At 36.2% G+C, this 18,757-nt stretch overlaps 1 protein-coding gene across 1 annotated transcript in view; it reads left to right on the plus strand.

The window, feature by feature from the left end:
- The window catches only part of Rfx3 (regulatory factor X3), a 287,161-nt gene extending 269,351 nt beyond the window's left edge, over nt 1-17,810 (plus strand). The window contains exons 16-17 of the mRNA XM_047524971.1: nt 13,287-13,329; nt 17,323-17,810. Of these exons, the coding sequence (XP_047380927.1) occupies nt 13,287-13,329; nt 17,323-17,561 (282 nt within the window). The 3' untranslated portion in view covers nt 17,562-17,810. The remainder of the gene's footprint in view (nt 1-13,286; nt 13,330-17,322) is intronic.
- The last annotated feature ends 947 nt before the right edge of the window (nt 17,811-18,757 follow it).

An 18,757-nucleotide genomic window follows, 5' to 3' on the forward strand; every position in this document is an offset into this window, starting at 1 on the left:
ATTCCAAATTTGAATGTGAACAGTCTTCTTCCTTCTGTAAGGAAAGCTTTAAAGGGCCTCATTTTTTCAGTAATTTCTTAGAAGAGCAGAGAGAGTAGCAGTTAGTTAGACTACAGTTTACATATTGATATCATCCAAGTTCATCAGTTATTTCCAGTTGTAATCTCCGTCACACCAGCAAACATACAACACAGATGCACACATCAGGCTGACCCTTCCCATAGTATTTGCTTGTGTCATAAATGCCTTGGTCAGTACATAAGCTGACTTCAAACTCCAGCTTCAGATTGAATTTACATTGCCTTAAGTTCAAGAGTAAGATACAGTTCCATATTCAGGCTGTGCTTCCTTTCACCCCACTCAGTTAGAGGCATTTTGTTTTGAAATCATCATATTGTGCCTAGCGAATGGAATTTTAGGGCTTTATATCAACAGTATTTGAAAATTAGGTTTTGAAAACAATATGACTTAATAGACACACTGTTCTAGGATCTTTTGCAAACATGAGCATATTTAATCTTCAAGTTAATCCTATCTGTTTCATTTATAAGGAAATCTAAGGCTCAAAGAGTTTAACTTGTTAGGGATCACATCACTGGTAGTGGTAGAATTGTAACCCAAATCAGGGTCAGGCTGGTCCACATCCTCTCTTGTTCTTCTCATGCAATATTCCATGCTTGAATTGAAATTCCATGTTTCCCATTTAATATCTTTCCAACCTAGCAAAGTTATACATAGCTTTGCTTGAATCTTCATTTTCTCATCACCAGTCTAATCACAGGACCATTTCTTCGCAGGGATGTTGTGAGGATTACCTTAGGTAAGTAGGTAGGTAGGTAGGTAGGTAGGTGGGTGGGTGGGTGGGAGGGTGGATAGGCAGGCACATTACATAAATATATAAATATTGAAGTTTTTATATATATAATTAGGACTGTATTCAATTGCTTTCCATTCTGGATTAGATTTTTAAAAATTGATTCTGCACTGACAATTCAAGTAATAATGTGTGCAATTAGACCATCAGTTTTTGGACCTGTGTCTTTGTAAGATGAACTTAGAAGGTAAAATAAATAAAACAGATAACATAAAGCACATGCAGGCTGTAATAATACTGTATTGTGACAGAAAAAAATAGCCTGCAGACAGTTTCGAATGTTGAGTCAAATGATTCATGGAATTACAAAGAATCCAACAGCATTCTTTGGTATATAGCCAAAGTGATAGTCAGAGGCAAACTAATTCAATGCTTTGAAAAAAAAACAACCAACAAAATAGAATGGGGAAATAAGTCAATTAGAAAAGAAAATGGCAACATTAGGAAGAAGCATAAACATAATTAGATCTAACTAGGCAATATTGCTAGACTCAAATTAAATCTTAACTAGTAGGAATGAATGAAAACTTTTATAAGTAGTTATAAAATGGGGATCCTATATAGACTTTATGCAAGTTAATAGGTAGATTAAGTCCCAAAGATATATCTTATTTCAACTAGAAGATAGAAACCATTTCAATGTATTGTAAACTCATCTGTTCGGTACCTATGACAACTTAAAGATCTTCATTCCTAGAGCAAATGATTCATTGGCAGAAATTGGCAAAGTGTATCCACAAACACATATATACATATTTTCTTTCTACATAAGTAAATCTGAAGTTACCTATCCTCAATATGAGCCCAGAGCATCACTTTAATCTGAATCTGTGTAGATTGCTTCCACTGTGGCTTATGAGTAGTATGAGTAGTATTTTCTGGCTAAAGATTTTCTGGTCAGCTGTTTGGTCTGTCAGGTACTTATGATGGTTCCCAGGTGAGCAGGAATGCTTAGAGTAGAGGAGGAAAGTTTACTTTTGGATTGTGTTTGTGGCCTGTGGTTCCTTCTTTTGTCTGATCATATGACACGTTGGCATCTGTCTGCTAGCCTTTGCACAGCATGGATCCTTACAGAATCATCAAGTAGTGCTAGCACAAGAGGGCTTCCCCAGGTCTTTGCAGCTTCTCATGGCACAGCCAATGATTCGAGTTGGCCCTCATAAATTATTGACAGGACCAGGATGTAACCTATTCCTCATGGATGACTATAATGTTAGTGTTTCTCAATAGAATTTCATTTGGGTGTGGATTTTAAGGTGTCCTGGCCTTACTACCCCATAGCTTTTAGTCTCCTCAGCTTTGACTTCAACTTCATTGTCCAGAATGGCTTTCTTGTGTAACATTAACTACTTTCAACTCTGTGATCCTGATAAACTTCTTAAATGCATATATTATTTCAAGAATCCTACACATTGAACTGAATGCTGTAAAAACTTTACAGACTAGTAGTATGTTGTATATAAAACCCAAAGTCTGTAAATGAAAAATCAGATATGTGTCCAAAGTGACAAATATATATCATAAAAAATTGATGATTGCTAAATACCACCACACACCCTAACCCACCCCTAGTGAAGAAGACAAAACAAAATAATTAAGAAAAAATTACTGTGTTCTAAATAGCTTAATCTAGTTGGGTGTGTTTCCATCAGTACTAGGGAAAAAATTAATGTTATACGGTTTCACTCAGGCAAATGTGACAATCTTTTAAAAATAACTTGGGTATATGTGGTAGGCAGTAAAATGGGCCTCCAGAGATGTCTGTATCTTAATCTCTGGAACCTGTAGATATGTTAGGTTGCAGATGGAACTGAGGTTGCTAATTGACTGATCTGAAAACAGATTCCCCTGAGATGCAGAAGAATTTGTGTCAGGGTGATGCAGTATGGGAAACATATGACGTGATATTACTGTCTTTGGAGATGAGAAAGGGGTGCAAACTAAGGAAATATGGGCAACCTGTAGAAACTGGAAAAGGAAAAAAATAAAAATTCTCCTCTAAGCCTCCAGACAGAAACAACCCTGCCAACACCACTGTTCGAGCTCCACGAGGCTCAAAATTATAAGATAATGAAGTTTGGATTACTTTTATCCACTAAGTGTAAGTTTGTTGCTGCAGCAACAGGAAGCTCTTACACAGTGTGAAAGTGACATTGATTTGAATAAATACTGCTCAGTTATTACCTTCTGATTATAGATTTGTCCTCCAGTGTAGTGTTTTCTTCTTCTTCCTCTCCTTGCCATGCATCTCACTATCACTTGTGCAATGATGATCTAATCCTGAAAATCATATTTATGTGAAACTGTCTCCTTACATCTTCACCTACCATCTAAATTAGAAAAAACTTCCCACAGGGAAAAAGCTTTCCCTGTCTGAGTTATTGATATACAGTCTTTTCCCCATCTCTTGTCTTTTGTCCTTCCCTCAGTCTTGCATCCTAGACTTCTTCCACTTATTTGCACAAATAAATACCAACCTCACTGGTACTCAGCAGGCCAAGGCAGGAGGATCACAAGCTCAAGGCCAGCTGGGCAATGTAGTGAAACCCTGTCTCAAAAAAGTAAAAAGGGATTGGTTCCCAAAATCTACCCCCCACCCAGAAAAAAAGAAGAAAAGAAAAAGAAACACCACCTCACTCCATCTTTGTCTATATGTGCAAGCATCCAGAGAATGAAGAAAGATTATTTTTGAAAATGACTTCTCTCTTTAAAAGATGACCTTACAAGCAATCAACAAACATATGGAAAAATGTTCAACATCTCTAGTAATAAGAGAAATGCAAATCAAAACCACCCTAAGATTCCATCTCACCCCAATTAGAATGGCGATTATCAAGAATACAAGCAACAATAGGTGTTGGCGAGGATGTGGGGAGAAAGGTACACTCATACATTGCTGGTGGGGCTGCAAATTAGTGCAGCCACTCTGGAAAGCAGTGTGGAGATTCCTCAGAAAGCTTGGAATGGAACCACCATTTGACCCAGCTATCCCACTCCTTGGCCTATACCCAAAGGACTTAAAATCAGCATACTACAGAGATACAGCCACATCAATGTTCATAGCTGCTCAATTCACAATAGCCAGATTGTGGAACCAACCTAGATGTCCTTCAACTGACGAATGGATAAAGAAACTGTGGTATATATATACAATGGAATATTACTCAGCCATAAAGAATGATAAAATTATGGCATTTGCAGGCAAATGGATGAAATTGGAGAATATCATGCTAAGTGAGATAAGCCAATCTCAAAAAACCAAAGGAAGAATGATATCGCTAATAAGTGGATGATGACACATACTGGGGGGTGGGAGGGGTTAGTGTTAGGGTTAGAGTTAGGGTTAGGGAGGGGGGCAAGAATGGAGGAAGGAAGGACTGTATAGAGGGAAAAGAGGGGTGGGAGCGGTGGGGGGAAGGGAAAAAAATAACAGAATGAATCAAACAACATTACCCTATATAAATTTATGATTACACAAATGGTATGCCTTGACTCCATGTACAAACAGAGAAACAACATGTATCCCATTTGTTTTTTGTTTTTTTTTTAAATTGAACCTTTTTATTTTTATTTTATTTATTTTATTTTTTTTTTTACGTTTACATAGGGTAATGATGTTTATTTTATTTTTCCCCTCACCCCCACCCCTCCCACCCCTCCCACCCCTCCCACCCCTCTTTTCCCTCTACACAGTCCTTCTTTCCTTCATTCTTACCGCTCTCCTTAGCCTAACTCTAAACCTAACCCTAAACCTAATGCTAGCCCCTCCCACCCCCCATTATATGTCCTCATCCGCTTATCAGCGAGATCATTCGTCCTTTAGTTTTTTGAGATTGGCTTATCTCACTTAGCATGATGTTCTCCAATTTCGACCATTTGCCTACAAATGCCATAATTTTATCATTCTTCATTGCGGAGTAATATTCCATTGTATAAATATGCCACAGTTTCTTTATCCATTCATCAACTGAAGGGCATCTAGGTTGGTTCCACAATCTGGCTATGGTGAATTGAGCAGCAATGAACATTGATGTGGCTGTATCTCTGTAGTATGCTGATTTTAAGTCCTTTGGGTATAGACCAAGGAGTGGGCTAGCTGGGTCAAATGGTGTTTCCATTCCAAGCTTTCTGAGGAATCTCCACACTGCTTTCCAGAGTGGCTGCACTAATTTGCAACCCCACCAGCAATGTATGAGTGTTCCTTTTTCACCACATCCTCGCCAACACCTATTGTTGCTTGTATTCTTGATAATCGCCATTCTAATTGGGGTGAGATGAAATCTTAGGGTAGTTTTGATTTGCATTTCCCTTATTACTAGGGATGTTGAACATTTTTTCATATATCTGGTGATTACTTGTACATCTTCTGTGAAGTGTCTGTTCATTTCCTTAGCCCATTTGTTGATTGGATTATTTGTATTCTTCGTGTAGAGTTTTTTGAGTTCTTTATAGATTCTGGAAATTAGCGCTCTATCTGAGGTATGGTTGGCAAAGATATTCTCCCACTCTGTAGGCTCTCTCTTCACATTTCTGATAGTTTCCTTTGCTGAGAGAAAGCTTTTAAGTTTGAATCTATCCCAGTTGTTGATTCTTGCTTTTATTTCTTGTGCTATGGGAGTCCTGTTAAGGAAGTCTGATCCTAAGCCAACAAGTTGAAGATTTGGACCTACTTTTTCTTCTATAAGATGCAGGGTCTCTGGTCTGATTCCGAGGTCCTTGATCCATTTTGAGTTGAGTTTTGTGTAGGGTGAGAGATAGGGGTTTAATTTCATTCTATTGCATATGGTTTTCCAGTTTTCCCAGCACCATTTGTTGAAGAGGCTATCTTTTCTCCATTGCATATTGTTGGAACCTTTGTCTAGTATGAGAAAATTGTATTTATTTGGGTTTGTGTCCATGTCCTCTATTCTGTACCATTGATCTACCTGTCTATTTTGGTACCAATACCATGCCGTTTTTGTTACTATTGCTTTGTAGTAGAGTTGAAGATCTGGTATTGCAATACCCCCTGCTTCGCTCTTGCTACTGAGGATTGCTTTAGCTATTCTAGGTTTTTTATTCTTCCAGATGAATTTCATAATTGCTTGCTCTATTTCTGCAAGGTACATCATTGGGATTTTAATTGGAATTGCATTGAATCTGTATAGCACTTTAGGTAGTATAGCCATTTTGACGATATTAATTCTGCCTATCCAGGAACATGGGAGATCTTTCCATCGTCTAAGGTTTTCTTGAATTTCTTTCTTTAGTGTTCTGTAGTTCTCATTGTAGAGGTCTTTCACCTCTTTTGTGAGATTGATTCCCAAGTATTTTATTTTTTTCGATGCTATTGTGAATGGGGTAGTTTTCCTAATTTCTCTTTCTGAAGATTCATCACTTATGTATAAAAATGCATTGGATTTATGAGCATTGATCTTGTAACCTGCTACTTTACTGAATTCACTTATGAGTTCTAAAAGTTTTCTGGTGGAATTTCCAGGTTCCTCGAAATATATAATCATGTCATCAGCGAACAGGGATAGTTTGAGTTCTTCTTTTCCTATTCGTATCCCTTTAATTTCTTTCGTTTGTCTGATTGCTCTGGCTAGAGTCTCAAGGACGATGTTGAATAGAAGTGGTGAAAGAGGGCATCCCTGCCTTGTTCCAGTTTTTAGGGGGAACGCTTTCAGTTTTTCACCATTTAGAATGATATTAGCCATGGGCTTAGCGTAGATTGCCTTTATAATGTTTAGGAATGTTCCCACTACCCCAATTTTTTCTAGTGTTTTGAGCATGAAGGGATGTTGTATTTTATCGAATGCTTTTTCTGCATCTATTGAAATAATCATGTGATTCTTAACTTTAAGTCTGTTGATATGGTGAATGACATTTATTGATTTCCGGATGTTGAACCAACCTCGCATCCCTGGGATAAAACCCACTTGATCGTGGTGCACTATCTTTTTAATATATATTTGTATGCGATTTGCTAAAATTTTGTTGAGAATTTTTGCATCGATGTTGGATATTGGTCTGAAATTTTCTTTCCTCGATGTGTCTCTGTCTGGTTTAGGTATCAGGGTGATATTGGCTTCATAGAACGAGTTTGGTAGGGTTCCCTCCTCTTCTATTTCATGGAATAGTTTGAGGAGTATTGGAATGAGCTCTTCTTTAAAGGTTTTGTAGAACTTGGCTGAGAACCCATCTGGTCCTGGACTTTTCTTTGTTGGTAGGCTTTTGATGACCTCTTCTATTTCATTGCTTGAAATTGGTTTATTTAAGTTGTGTATGTCCTCCTCGTTCAGTTTAGGTAGTTCATATGTCTCTAGAAATTTGTTGATGTCTTCGAGGTTTTCTGTTTTGTTGGAGTATAGATTTTCGAAATAGCTTCTAATTATGTTTTGTATTTCACTCGTGTCTGTTGTGATGTTTCCTTGTTCATTCCGAATTTTAGTAATTTGAGTTTTCTCCCTCTTTCTCTTTGTTAGTGTGGCTAAGGGTTTATCAATTTTATTTATTTTTTCAAAGAACCAACTATTTATTTTGTTAATTTTTCCGATTGTTTCTTTTGTTTCGATTTCGTTGATTTCGGCTCTGATTTTAACTATTTCCAAATAAATAAATAAATAAAAGAGGACCCTGATTCTTACGTCATGACTTTCATCAGTCAGTGCCCCTGCACACAAGATGTTCTTGCTTTTAAAGCTTCTGGTTCCACATCCTTCCTGTAGCCAAAGCCCTTACACCTTCCTTAAAAGATCTTCCCCTCATGGACCATGAACTGGAGCAAGTCTTAGTCAGAGCTGCTAGAGCAGCTCTTCTTCAGACCAGGAGTCAGCAAAAGCCCACAGCCGAAATCCAGCCCATCATCTATTTTTGTAACTAGTGTTTTATTAGAAATAAGTCATGCTCATCATTTACCTATTATCTATGAATTTTGCTCTAATGTGGCAGAACTGACTAAATATGGTAGTTCTTAAAGGATTATAAACCTAAAACATTTACCATCTGCTCCCTTAACAAAAATGTTTGCCAGTCTGTTTGGGGCTCTTTTGTTTTTGTTTTGTTTTGTGGTAGCTTAGTTAATATAATGTTTTTACACTTGGACAGCTAATATCTTAATAGAAAAGGAGGGAGAGAGAGTTATCTGTCTACTTATAAATCTATAATCTGAATGCACTAACAGGGATATTGCCTGTAAGGTGTGGCTTCTATATGAGATGTTCACCTGGTTGTTCAAGGTGACTTGTTAAGAGAAAAGTTAAGGAAGATACAGTTCCTTTGATATACTTTCAGGGCACCAGGACAGCGGAGTCAGATTGATCCCTGCACATCTGGTCAACAGTTCTTTAGAGACGATGATAATTATAGTAATAACAGCGATCCCTTACTATGTGGGCACTGGCACTATGTGACGTGCTCTAACTTGTTTTTGCTGTTGTTTTGTTTTGGGGGGGTTTGGGGAGAAAAAAAACAAGTTAAAACTATGGGATGACTTGCTTCAGATTTGTTTAAATAATTAGCAAACAGTGATTATGCTTATAAAGAATTCTATGTAACTTAAGTATGGATTATGATTACTCAGATGTCTGTTCTTCCCAGTGTAGGGTGAGCTTTTCCAACAGGGAAGGTGTCCCTAAGGATGAGGTCTTCATTCTGATCCTTGAACTCTTTACTCCTACTCCCTATTCTGGCCCCCATGGATCCTCCTTTGCTTGGTGTCTGAGTACCTTTGTGTTATTTCAGTGCCCAAGTGCTATAGTACCAGGCTTGCCTTGCTCTGTGTCAAGTCAGCTGAAACTGAGTCTAAGGTACAGTGGTCTCTACAGTGCACCTGCATGCTTATTAGCCAGGTTTCTATCTGGTGTCTGTACTCAGGGGCAAGTATTAGGCTTCAAAGTCCTGTGACAAATTGCTTCTCAACTGCCTGACCACAGCCAAGGTCACTCTCGGGAGTCTTTCAGGGATGTGCCCGTAGTTGCCCTGACTCTGCTGTCAGGTTGACATGCTGGTTACCATGTTATACTTCATGGCCATTGTTAGTCTCGCTATGCATTTGTGGTTTGACAGACTGCCAATGACTGCCTTGGCCATGCATTTTCTTTGTCTTCTGTTGTCCAAGAGGGTGTTCATTATTGTGACCCCAGTTAGGACCTAGAGTAAATGGTTCCTAGGATAGGAAACAACACACACTGTGTCTATGATCCATTCTAGTTTTCATTTTAGATTATTGCTTATTTGTCTAGCTGACAGAATTTTAATTCCTACATATATTGAATGCCATGCTTTCTATCTCCAATGCACTTTTGAAAGTCCCTTAATTTATATTCCTTCTTCTATGTATGTATCTCTCCTCCTCCTCCCCCCCACCCACTTCACCTTCCTCCTTCCTTTCTTCCCTCTTTCACACCCCAAACGTTCTCCCCACTAAAGTGAGAGTCAGACTATCTAATCTAAAATGTAGCATGACCAAACGATATTCACTATATGATGTTAGGTAAATCAACTCATCATTTTCTCTTTCTTAAAAACTTTTTAAAAATCATATTTGTTTATTTTGATGGGATTCTTTTTTTCTGTATATTTTTTGGAACTGGGAATCACAAACCTAGGGTTTTACAAATGTGAGGCAGATACTTTGCCACTGAGCTATATCCCAGCCCCAACTCATCATTTTCAATGGTTGTAAAATGAAATCTAAACTTGCTGCCTTGTTAAATGTGTACGTTTTTGGTGAGACTGAAATGAGGAAGTAAATGCATTTATTTGATAATTATTTAGCCTTTAATATGTATTAGGCACTATACTAGGTTCTGGAATACATATACAAAGAGAATAAATAGGGCCCCCCCCCATGGCACTGACATGGTTGGGAAGATAGTAGAGGAGCAAAAAAAGTACATATTGCTCATTATTGCAGGTCCTTCAATGTATTTTGAAGGAAACGAGCATGATGCAGTGATTGAGAATAACAGAGGAGGAAATTTAGGAAAGCTTCTTCAAGAAAGTGATATTACGAAAGTGACATTTGAGGTCATAATATTTGGAAAAAAAGCCTACAATACACTGAACCATGAATGTACATTTTATATGGTAAGATGCCACATCAAACAATGGTAGCCCCCTCCAATCCATGTGCAACAGGGGAAATTACAATGCAACAAGTTCCTGCCCTTTCTGGAGCTGTCAATTTACAATAATCTCTGTACTTTCTTGTAAGAGTTCATTTTTTCATCTAGATCTCTTCCTGTTTCCTCTCTTCTGTTTCTCATGTGTGCTGGCCTAATGTAGGTATTGTCATCTGTCTGCTCTCGGTGGTCCTGTCTTCCTCATGTCCACTCAATCTTCTCTGCCACTGTTCATGTTCCTGCTGTTGTGACTTGCTCTCAAGTCATGTAATTGTACAGTTAATTTCCATTTCCAAGGCTTTGACTCATGCTTCTAAGCCTTCCCTAAAGTTTCCCAGGCTGCCTTATTTTTCTGCTCACCTATCTATTTTCATAATAGAAGCAATTTCTGATAGCCACCTCCATGAGAAGCAAATTTTTCCAAATTGATCTGACTGGTATTCGTCGGCATAGTACCCAGCATGTAGTGTTCTCAATAAATATTTATAGAAGAAATGAGCAAATGTATTGATTATCTGAATCTTACCGGTCTATCTGTAGGTTTATAGTTTTCCCCCTATAATTTTATATGTGCATGTGTGTGTCTGTGTGTATGTATGTGTGTATATATATATATATATATATATAATATATATATATATATTTGTTCCTCACATGTTGAATGCATATAAACCTTTTTTTATATTAAGATATTAAAATCTTTCTCCATAGAATTTTAAAGTTTTAAATCTATAATTTGCATTTGCTATAAGTTTAGAACTTTGTCATTAATCCAAGAGACAACCAGAGGCATTGATAGCATCTCTGAGTTCTTTGTACCTTGTCCAGAGCATAGTGATAAGCACCCAGCATGTAGAATATGGATGTTATTTTACTAATGACAATAGCAGTCACTGAGACTCCAGTTATTTTGGTTTTTATTTTCAGATCATAAATAATCAAACATATTATTCAGATTAAATGGCAATTTTCTAAGGAAAACCTTTATATTAAGGAACTTCTTGTGTTTTCAGAATTAAGGAGCAAGTAAAAACATGTTTCTTTTGAAAAAAAATGTTCACATAAGTCTAGCCACTTTGTGTGATCCTGTTAGTCATTAATGAGAATAATAATTTAGTCATAAACAACTTTTAGAGATCTTTCAGCAACAAATGAAATACAGGTTGAATATCCTAATCTAAAAAATCCAAAATTCAGAATGCTCCAAAGTCTGAAATATTTTGAGCACCACTATAAGTAAAAAATACCACCCAATGCAACCTCATGTAATGGGTCATAGTCAACTCAGGGGCAGTAAAAATATTGTATAAAATTACCTTTTAACTTGTGTGTGTAAAGTATATATAAAACATAAATGGATTTTCTGTTTAGACTTGGGTCCCATCTGCAAGATGTAACTAATTCAACATTCAAATAAATCTGAAATCTGAAATACTTCTGGTCCCAAGCATTTCAGATAAGGATACTCAATCTGTATTCACTGTTTTATAAATATAAAGGTATGTTTAGAATCATCATTGCCAACTTCTTTCAGGAACTGGATGTGTTACCAAGTAGTCATGTAAAATAAATAGAAGTCTTATTATATTGTGTTAATTAGAAATAATTTTATCTTTTAGCAATGGGCAATCTCTGTTTACACTTCTAAAGTATTTAAATAATATAAAAAATTGGATAAATAATCCCTTTGGTGTTTGGTGGCTTAGATTATATTTTGTAATTCAAGAAATCCTACATGATTTACACTGTGAATTTTATTTAGACACTTTTAAAATAGTTCAGAACTTAGGATTTTATATTTGTTGCCCAGTAGGATGTAACTGTAAAGTAATAACACAGACTTTCAAACAAATATACTGAGAGTTACTACCCAGGAAGCACCCCTGTCCCCTACAGAGAAGTCACTTAGGAAGGCTGCACCTTGTTCCAGTAAAGCCACTAAGGCCTAACAGCAGTATGGCATGTCTTTCTGTTAAACTGCCTTGGAAAGACTGAGAAATCATAAAGAGCATCATGACATATTATTTTAAGTATCCTGAGTTGTAGCTAAGATGAATTTGATTGTGGTGAGAAGTAATCTTAGGACCAAGAGCAGTGAATGCAATTTAGAGTCAGAGTTGGATGTAAAATAACAAGAAGGGCTTTCTTGAATGCTGTGTGAACTAACTCTTGAACTGAATTGTCAAAGAGGAGGTCCAGAGCCCTAGACATTGGAATAAATGTACAAGCTCCCAAGGTAGCTACCATGAAATAGTACTTACTAGGTGGGAAAAAATAAAATCAACATGTGTATGTTTGCAAAATAAGATCAGTTTTATTACTTTATAGACATACCTTGTAGATGAAAAAAATACTACTATCATGGAACTCTTTATAAGCAAACTTCTGAATGTAAGTAGAATTTCTGTCTCATCCTTTCTAAGCCTGTTGAGAAAGCTAAATTTCTAATAATGACTTACTACTTAAAAAAAAGTGTTTACCATTTTTGAAAGTGGGTACTTTGCAGTTGCTCTTCACCTTTTTTCAGATTAGCTTTGTTACTTTTGCTATTCAATGTTTTATTTAGTGTATCCATATCTGTCCACCCTGAGATTCTCAATGTACTTTCTCACTGTAACATTATTATCAAGTTATTGAATCAAAGTAAAAAATAACATATAAGCTGAAGGTTGTTAATTGTTCCATATTGTTGCAAGCTCTTTTGTTTCCATTAGTAATGATCAAATGCCTTTCTTTTTTTCGAAGTGGAACCCTGGTAAATAAGAACCTCAAGAGAGAAATCCCAAATTAAAAATTTTGTAAAAATTAGTGGTATCAACTCTGGGGCCCCTATTATGTTTTTCATTTTCACTAATAAAAGCTTTTAAAATAGAGTTCAACAAACATGTTGCTCTAATGTAGAGATTCCAGCTAGACTCATTGCCGTGCATTGGGAGGTGGAGCTTATATGTCCTGCTTGATTGGGGCTTTCCAGATTCATTCCACCACATTCCACCTTCATCCAGGTCATCCAGACCCCCATTTCTTCATCACTGAGTTGAAATAATAAAACATAAGATGAAGCAAGGAAGGCAGAGAAAAGTGTTATCCTTCTGCAAAGACATGAAGACAGCTAAATTGTGACATAATTTAGCTTCAAATTTGACAAGTTTGATTGGAAAATTATGTGACCCAAGTAGTTAGGGATCAAAATGGTCACTAGTTCATAGCTGTAAAAAAGTCATAGAGCGGTTTTTCCACTGACTGATAGAATATTATTTTATTCTGCCTAATAGTAACCATCACAAATGACTATTGTTTTGCAGTTTGGTGATTTAAATGCTGTATCTCCTGGAAATCTGGATAAAGGTAAGAATTGAAAACAATGTACTTTTTTAAAGGAATTCTTTTGAGCAAAACTCACAAAGAGGAAAATATAGCATATGTCTACTGCACTCTGAAATTGTAGAAATAGCATACAAGTCCCAGATGAACATGACAGTCATGTCTTTTGGAATCCTTCATTATTTTGCCATTTCACCCCATCCTGTGTCTTCCTAATGTAAGATATAATAAATGCATGAAATGGAATTTAAAGTTCAATACTTTTTAAAAATTTTTTGACTTATGTTAATTATAAGTAATAAGAAATTATTTCTGACCATGGCCAGAATCTTAGAGAAAAATGATAAATTTGAGCCCCCAGGCATTTTTATTCAAGGCCCACCAAGCAAGAAGAAAGAAGATCCACTCACCTTTTCAGTTAAACTTTTCAATAAGAAAAGAATTCTGATAATAATGTGAAAATAAGATCATTGGTAGTACAGATGAAGAGGGTAACATACTCACATGTGTACATTAGACTATATACTGGAGTGTATTTTAATATACTGCAGCTATTTTAATAGCAGCATTGCTACTCCAGTATATAGTCTAATGTTTACATGTCATAGATTCCTAGAGAATCTCAAGATCAACAAAACCACTCATAAAAGAACAGGGAAAATTTAGAAGGATTTGGGGTTGAGATAGAACACAAAAATCCTACCCACCTTTATAAACCAAACACACACACGAACAATTCTGATAAAAAACAATACAGTAGTTTTTTTAAAAACACGTACACTTTCTAATGAGCAAGTACTACAGTAAAATATAGCTTTCTTTAAAAGTGGAGGGGGTGTATCAGAGGTTTAGGGAAGTGTTATGGATATTGACTTCTGGAGACAAGAATAAAATGTGCAAAGACTAGTTACAGTGACGATTAAATCGGATCCTTCAGGCCAGAGCCAGTAGGGAATCTGAGAGAAGAGAAAGGATTCTGGGAATCTGCAAAGAACTGCAACCCTGTTCTCTAGAGCATGCTGTTCTAAGGTCCTCAGTGTTCAGCTCCTGTTTCTTGGGGGTAGAAAACATTAATATTGCTGGGAAAAGTCATGTATGAATCAACATCACTATCATGGGAAAGTCTTCCCTTTCAATTGTCTATTTATCAATTGTGTATACTTTAATTCCCATTTTGGTAAAACATATAGTAGTAGAGCAGAAAAATTTTAGAAAACTATAGCCAAAACAATGTTGCTACAAATATATCCACTGTGGAATAACCAGATAACCCTCAGAGAAATAAATTAATGACAAATTGTACCCAGCCTTGGAATAAAGTGCTGAATAGTGTCTCCAGTAAACTGTAGTACACTTGATTTTAGTTTTCGTGTACTAAACTTCCATAACCTCAAGTGGGTTCTCAGGAAATGTCTTTGGGTCTTTATAGAATAAGATGTCTACAGAATTGCATTGATTTATCTTTAGGAACTGGAGAAGGGGCTTGCTTTTGCAGATTGCTTTATAGCCTGTTCAAAGGGCCCTTTCATCTATGAGATGGGCTATATGGCCTGCACTGGGCCCTTTCATCTAGAAACGGACTTAAGTCCAGCAGATCTGGAACACTTAAATTTGTTCAACCCATTATCTCACTGTTACTCCCATTCACAGCAAGGTAGATGTCAGGGCTTTCCCTACTTTCCCTACCTGTTTGTAAATGATTTTTTTTTCCTCTTAAGTGTTGCTCTTATGTTATTTTGACAATTATTTATTTGTGGAGAGGAAGCTAAAAATTAGTGTGATATATCCTCGGCTTCGTGACATGGTGAGGCTGGTCCCAGTTCACCTCCAAGCCCAAGGCCTCCTGAACTGCAACCAAGTTGGCATATTCAGAGGCTAAGGAGAACGTGAAATCTTGAGTTTTTGTTGGCTTTATCTACAAAATGAGGATTTCCCTCTGATAATAAAAGTAATATTGACCCTGTATAAAAATTTCAAAACATGCAGAGAATTAGATTTGATCAGTACACACTGATCAAGCATGGGAATGTCCCATTGAATCCCCCTAATATGTGCAAGTAATAGATGTTGATTTTTTTCTAAAAAAAGAAACTATATAAAATGAAACTTGACAATCACAATGCTGAGAGACTACTACTACTAAGAGGGTCCTTCCAAGCATTTTTGGTTCATGTATCAACAGAAGAAACAACAGAATAAATAGTATCATAAAATGTTTCTGTTATACTCTCTTGAAGCAAATGTCTGTCAAAGACATCCGTGTTCCTGCAGCTGCCCAATCCTTTGAATGTGCTTATGCTGACAAACTCTAACGTTATCAAGTTCATTTCCAGAGGGAAAAAGGTTAAAGAAGATAGGCCAAGAATACTTCTTTGTTTTTCTCTTAATGCATTACAAATGTCATTTCTAGCCAGTATCTTTTGATCTCAAATGCACCCAGCCTTTGAATAAAGTGCTGAATCAGTGTCTCCAGTAAACCCAGTACACTTGATTTTAGTTTTTGTGTACTAAACATACCATTTCTCAGACCTTACATCTTGGACCTAAACATTGTACAACCCTTTCACACCCATTCACATCTAGCACTTTTCCTCTGGAACCATCTTTGCCCTATTGATAGTAACAAAAGAAAAGTCAAGGAGCCAGTCTATATGAGGAGTTGAATTAGTAGGGATTTCTACTGTAGGTACCCCTGCAAATGCTATTCAACGTTGCTTAGGAAGGGTTCAACCTAACCTGATGAAGAGATACTCATTGTATGCAGTTTGTGATATGCTGTAGAATGGAATAGAATGAACAATTGACTCTGATCATGCAAGCCACTATAAGTAGACACCTGATAAGTTACGTTTTAGTTAAAAGTGAGGTATTTGATGTCATTATATATGTTCTTGCTCTTTTTTTGTAAACAATAAAACATGTTGGGGGAATAAAAAATATTTGTAAGGTAGGAATATATTCCTTACTGTTTAACAATGATCTAATGAAGAGATATTCTCTACACTCTTCTGAGAAGAATCTTCCACAGTCATAAAACTGTATGTGAGCATCATTTCTCTCTACTGTACTTTTGAATTTTAACAATGCATACTGAAAAAATTAAATGATATTCCATTATAATAATGCTTTAGTTAATATAAAATGTATTAAGATGTGGGAGTAACAGTGACTATTTAACACATTTAATTTCCAGAAATGAATACCAACTACTAACAGTATTGGTGTTGCCAGGAATGAGAACTCATTGTGCGTTCTTTTACTCTCATATTACTCTCCACTCTTCATTTTTTTTCATAATAAAAATTGAAGGTTTATTTAATACTGTGATCTACAGCATCAGAGTGTATCAGAAAGTCTGCATAGCAACCCCTGCTTACACATGCAATAGTTAAATTCTGAATTGACATCATTGTCACCTACATTAACATCTACATACGTGAAATTTGTATTTAGTATAAATTTTTAGAAGAAACTGAAAACATTTTAAAAAATATTTTTAGTCATAGATGGACACAATATCTTTATTTTTATTTACTTGTTTTTATGTGGTCCCAAGGATTGACCCCAGTACCTTACACATGTAAGGCAAACTCTCTACCACTAAGCTACAACCTTAGCCCAGAAACTGAAAACTTTTAATCTTTTTCTTTTTTTTAATTTAATGTTTTCAACTCAGTAAATTCCCCCAAAACCAGCAGGGTATACCAAAGTGACTACCAAAGTGATTGTATGTGCCATATGCCCTTATTTAATGTAGAAGCTTTATGAAAATCCAAAGCTCTTCTTAAAGGAGCTCTTAAAGTTTTGATCACAAATTGCCAAAAATTAATTATCTTTGCTGTGTGAGAAAGAATTACAGATGCCTTAATACAACATTGATACAAAAGGAAAGGAAAACCTACAAGCTTTGTCCCCTGAGAAGGCTAAGAAGTTGCTGCCCTGACGTACTGTATTCAAGTGTTTCTAAGGCACACATTGATCACAGTTTTCCAATTTGTGTTGGTATTGTTTGTGCAGATGAAGGCAGTGAAGTGGAAAGTGAAATGGATGAAGAACTGGATGACTCTTCAGAGCCTCAAGCCAAAAGAGAGAAAACAGAGCTGAGTCAAGCATTCCCAGTAGGCTGCATGCAGCCTGTTCTCGAGAGCAGCGTGCAACCAAGCCTCCTGAATCCAATCCACAGCGAGCACATCGTCACAAGTACTCAGACTATCAGGCAGTGCAGCACCACAGGAAATACCTACACTGCAGTCTAAAGAATATTAAAGTGTATTTTTCCAGCTTACATTAACCCTGTTGATATTGGGCTTAAGTTGAAAATTTTATAAGCCTGAAGGTCGACTGTTGTCAAATTCTATCTGTGCTGAACATTACCTTTTTGGAGTTGTGAAATGGAATGGGTGTATGTATTTTGCCAGGTCTTTTTTTTTTTTTTTTAACATAAACAAATTATTTGTCACTTAATAATAAGAGTTTTTTCCTCTTAGTTTCAGGTGTCAAGAAGAATTTTTACAACACTTAATGTCAATGTTTTTGTTTTCTTATAATTAAAAAGTAATTTACATTTTTTAGCTTAAATATTTTATTGTTGATTGTTAGTCTTGGTGTATGATTTTCATGTGTAAGTTTTTTAATTAGATGCACTTCTGTGAAATATCAAAAGAAATGAATTTCTTTGATTTACACTGGAGGCATGCCCATTTGGCAGCAGATGCATCAAATTTGCTTTTGAAAGGTGCTTTTTATTGGACAGAACCATAAGACACTATTTTGATAACATTTTGGAGTACAGAAAGAGAATACAGAGAATTTTTATTATAGTGCTAGAGGGTTGGGAAGGTCATCTATTTTTCTCTGAAGAAAAATTGAGCTGTGCATTTATCAGTTCAGAGTAAATGACAGAATTGCAAGAGATTATGCTAATATGTACATAATTTGTGTACATAATTATTAGATCATGTTAACAATGCAAGTTTCCATGAGACATTGAATTTTAACCATTATTTGCACCCCAGTCCCTCTGTTTAAAGACTACTGATTCTGTATTTGGGGCCACTACACAAATGTGTTCTGCTGTTAAGTGGGGCTGTGATAGTTAGATACTGAAGCTGATAAAATGACTTGACTTTTTTTTTTTTTTTTTTAAGTGTACATGCTACTTATGCTGAGCTGGACATACAGGAAACCATTCTATTTTGGATGACTTTCTTTTATTCCAGGTCTTTTTTCTAATAGTAGTTCAATATGCTGCTATTATAAAAGAAAATTTATAGAATGCAAGGAATGTAGCAACCTGCATATCGTTATTTCCTTCAAAAATACTTCCTGGTTTCTAAAGTATGTGGATTTAAATTTTAAACAGAACCTGAAGGCAGTGTAACTGGCACACCTCACCGTTACTTATCCCCAATTCTGTAGGATTTGGATAGGTGGCTGGATGGACCATTGCCAT

This window comes from Sciurus carolinensis, chromosome 14 (assembly GCF_902686445.1).
Source record: "Sciurus carolinensis chromosome 14, mSciCar1.2, whole genome shotgun sequence".
In the NCBI taxonomy this organism is placed as follows: domain Eukaryota; kingdom Metazoa; phylum Chordata; class Mammalia; order Rodentia; family Sciuridae; genus Sciurus; species Sciurus carolinensis.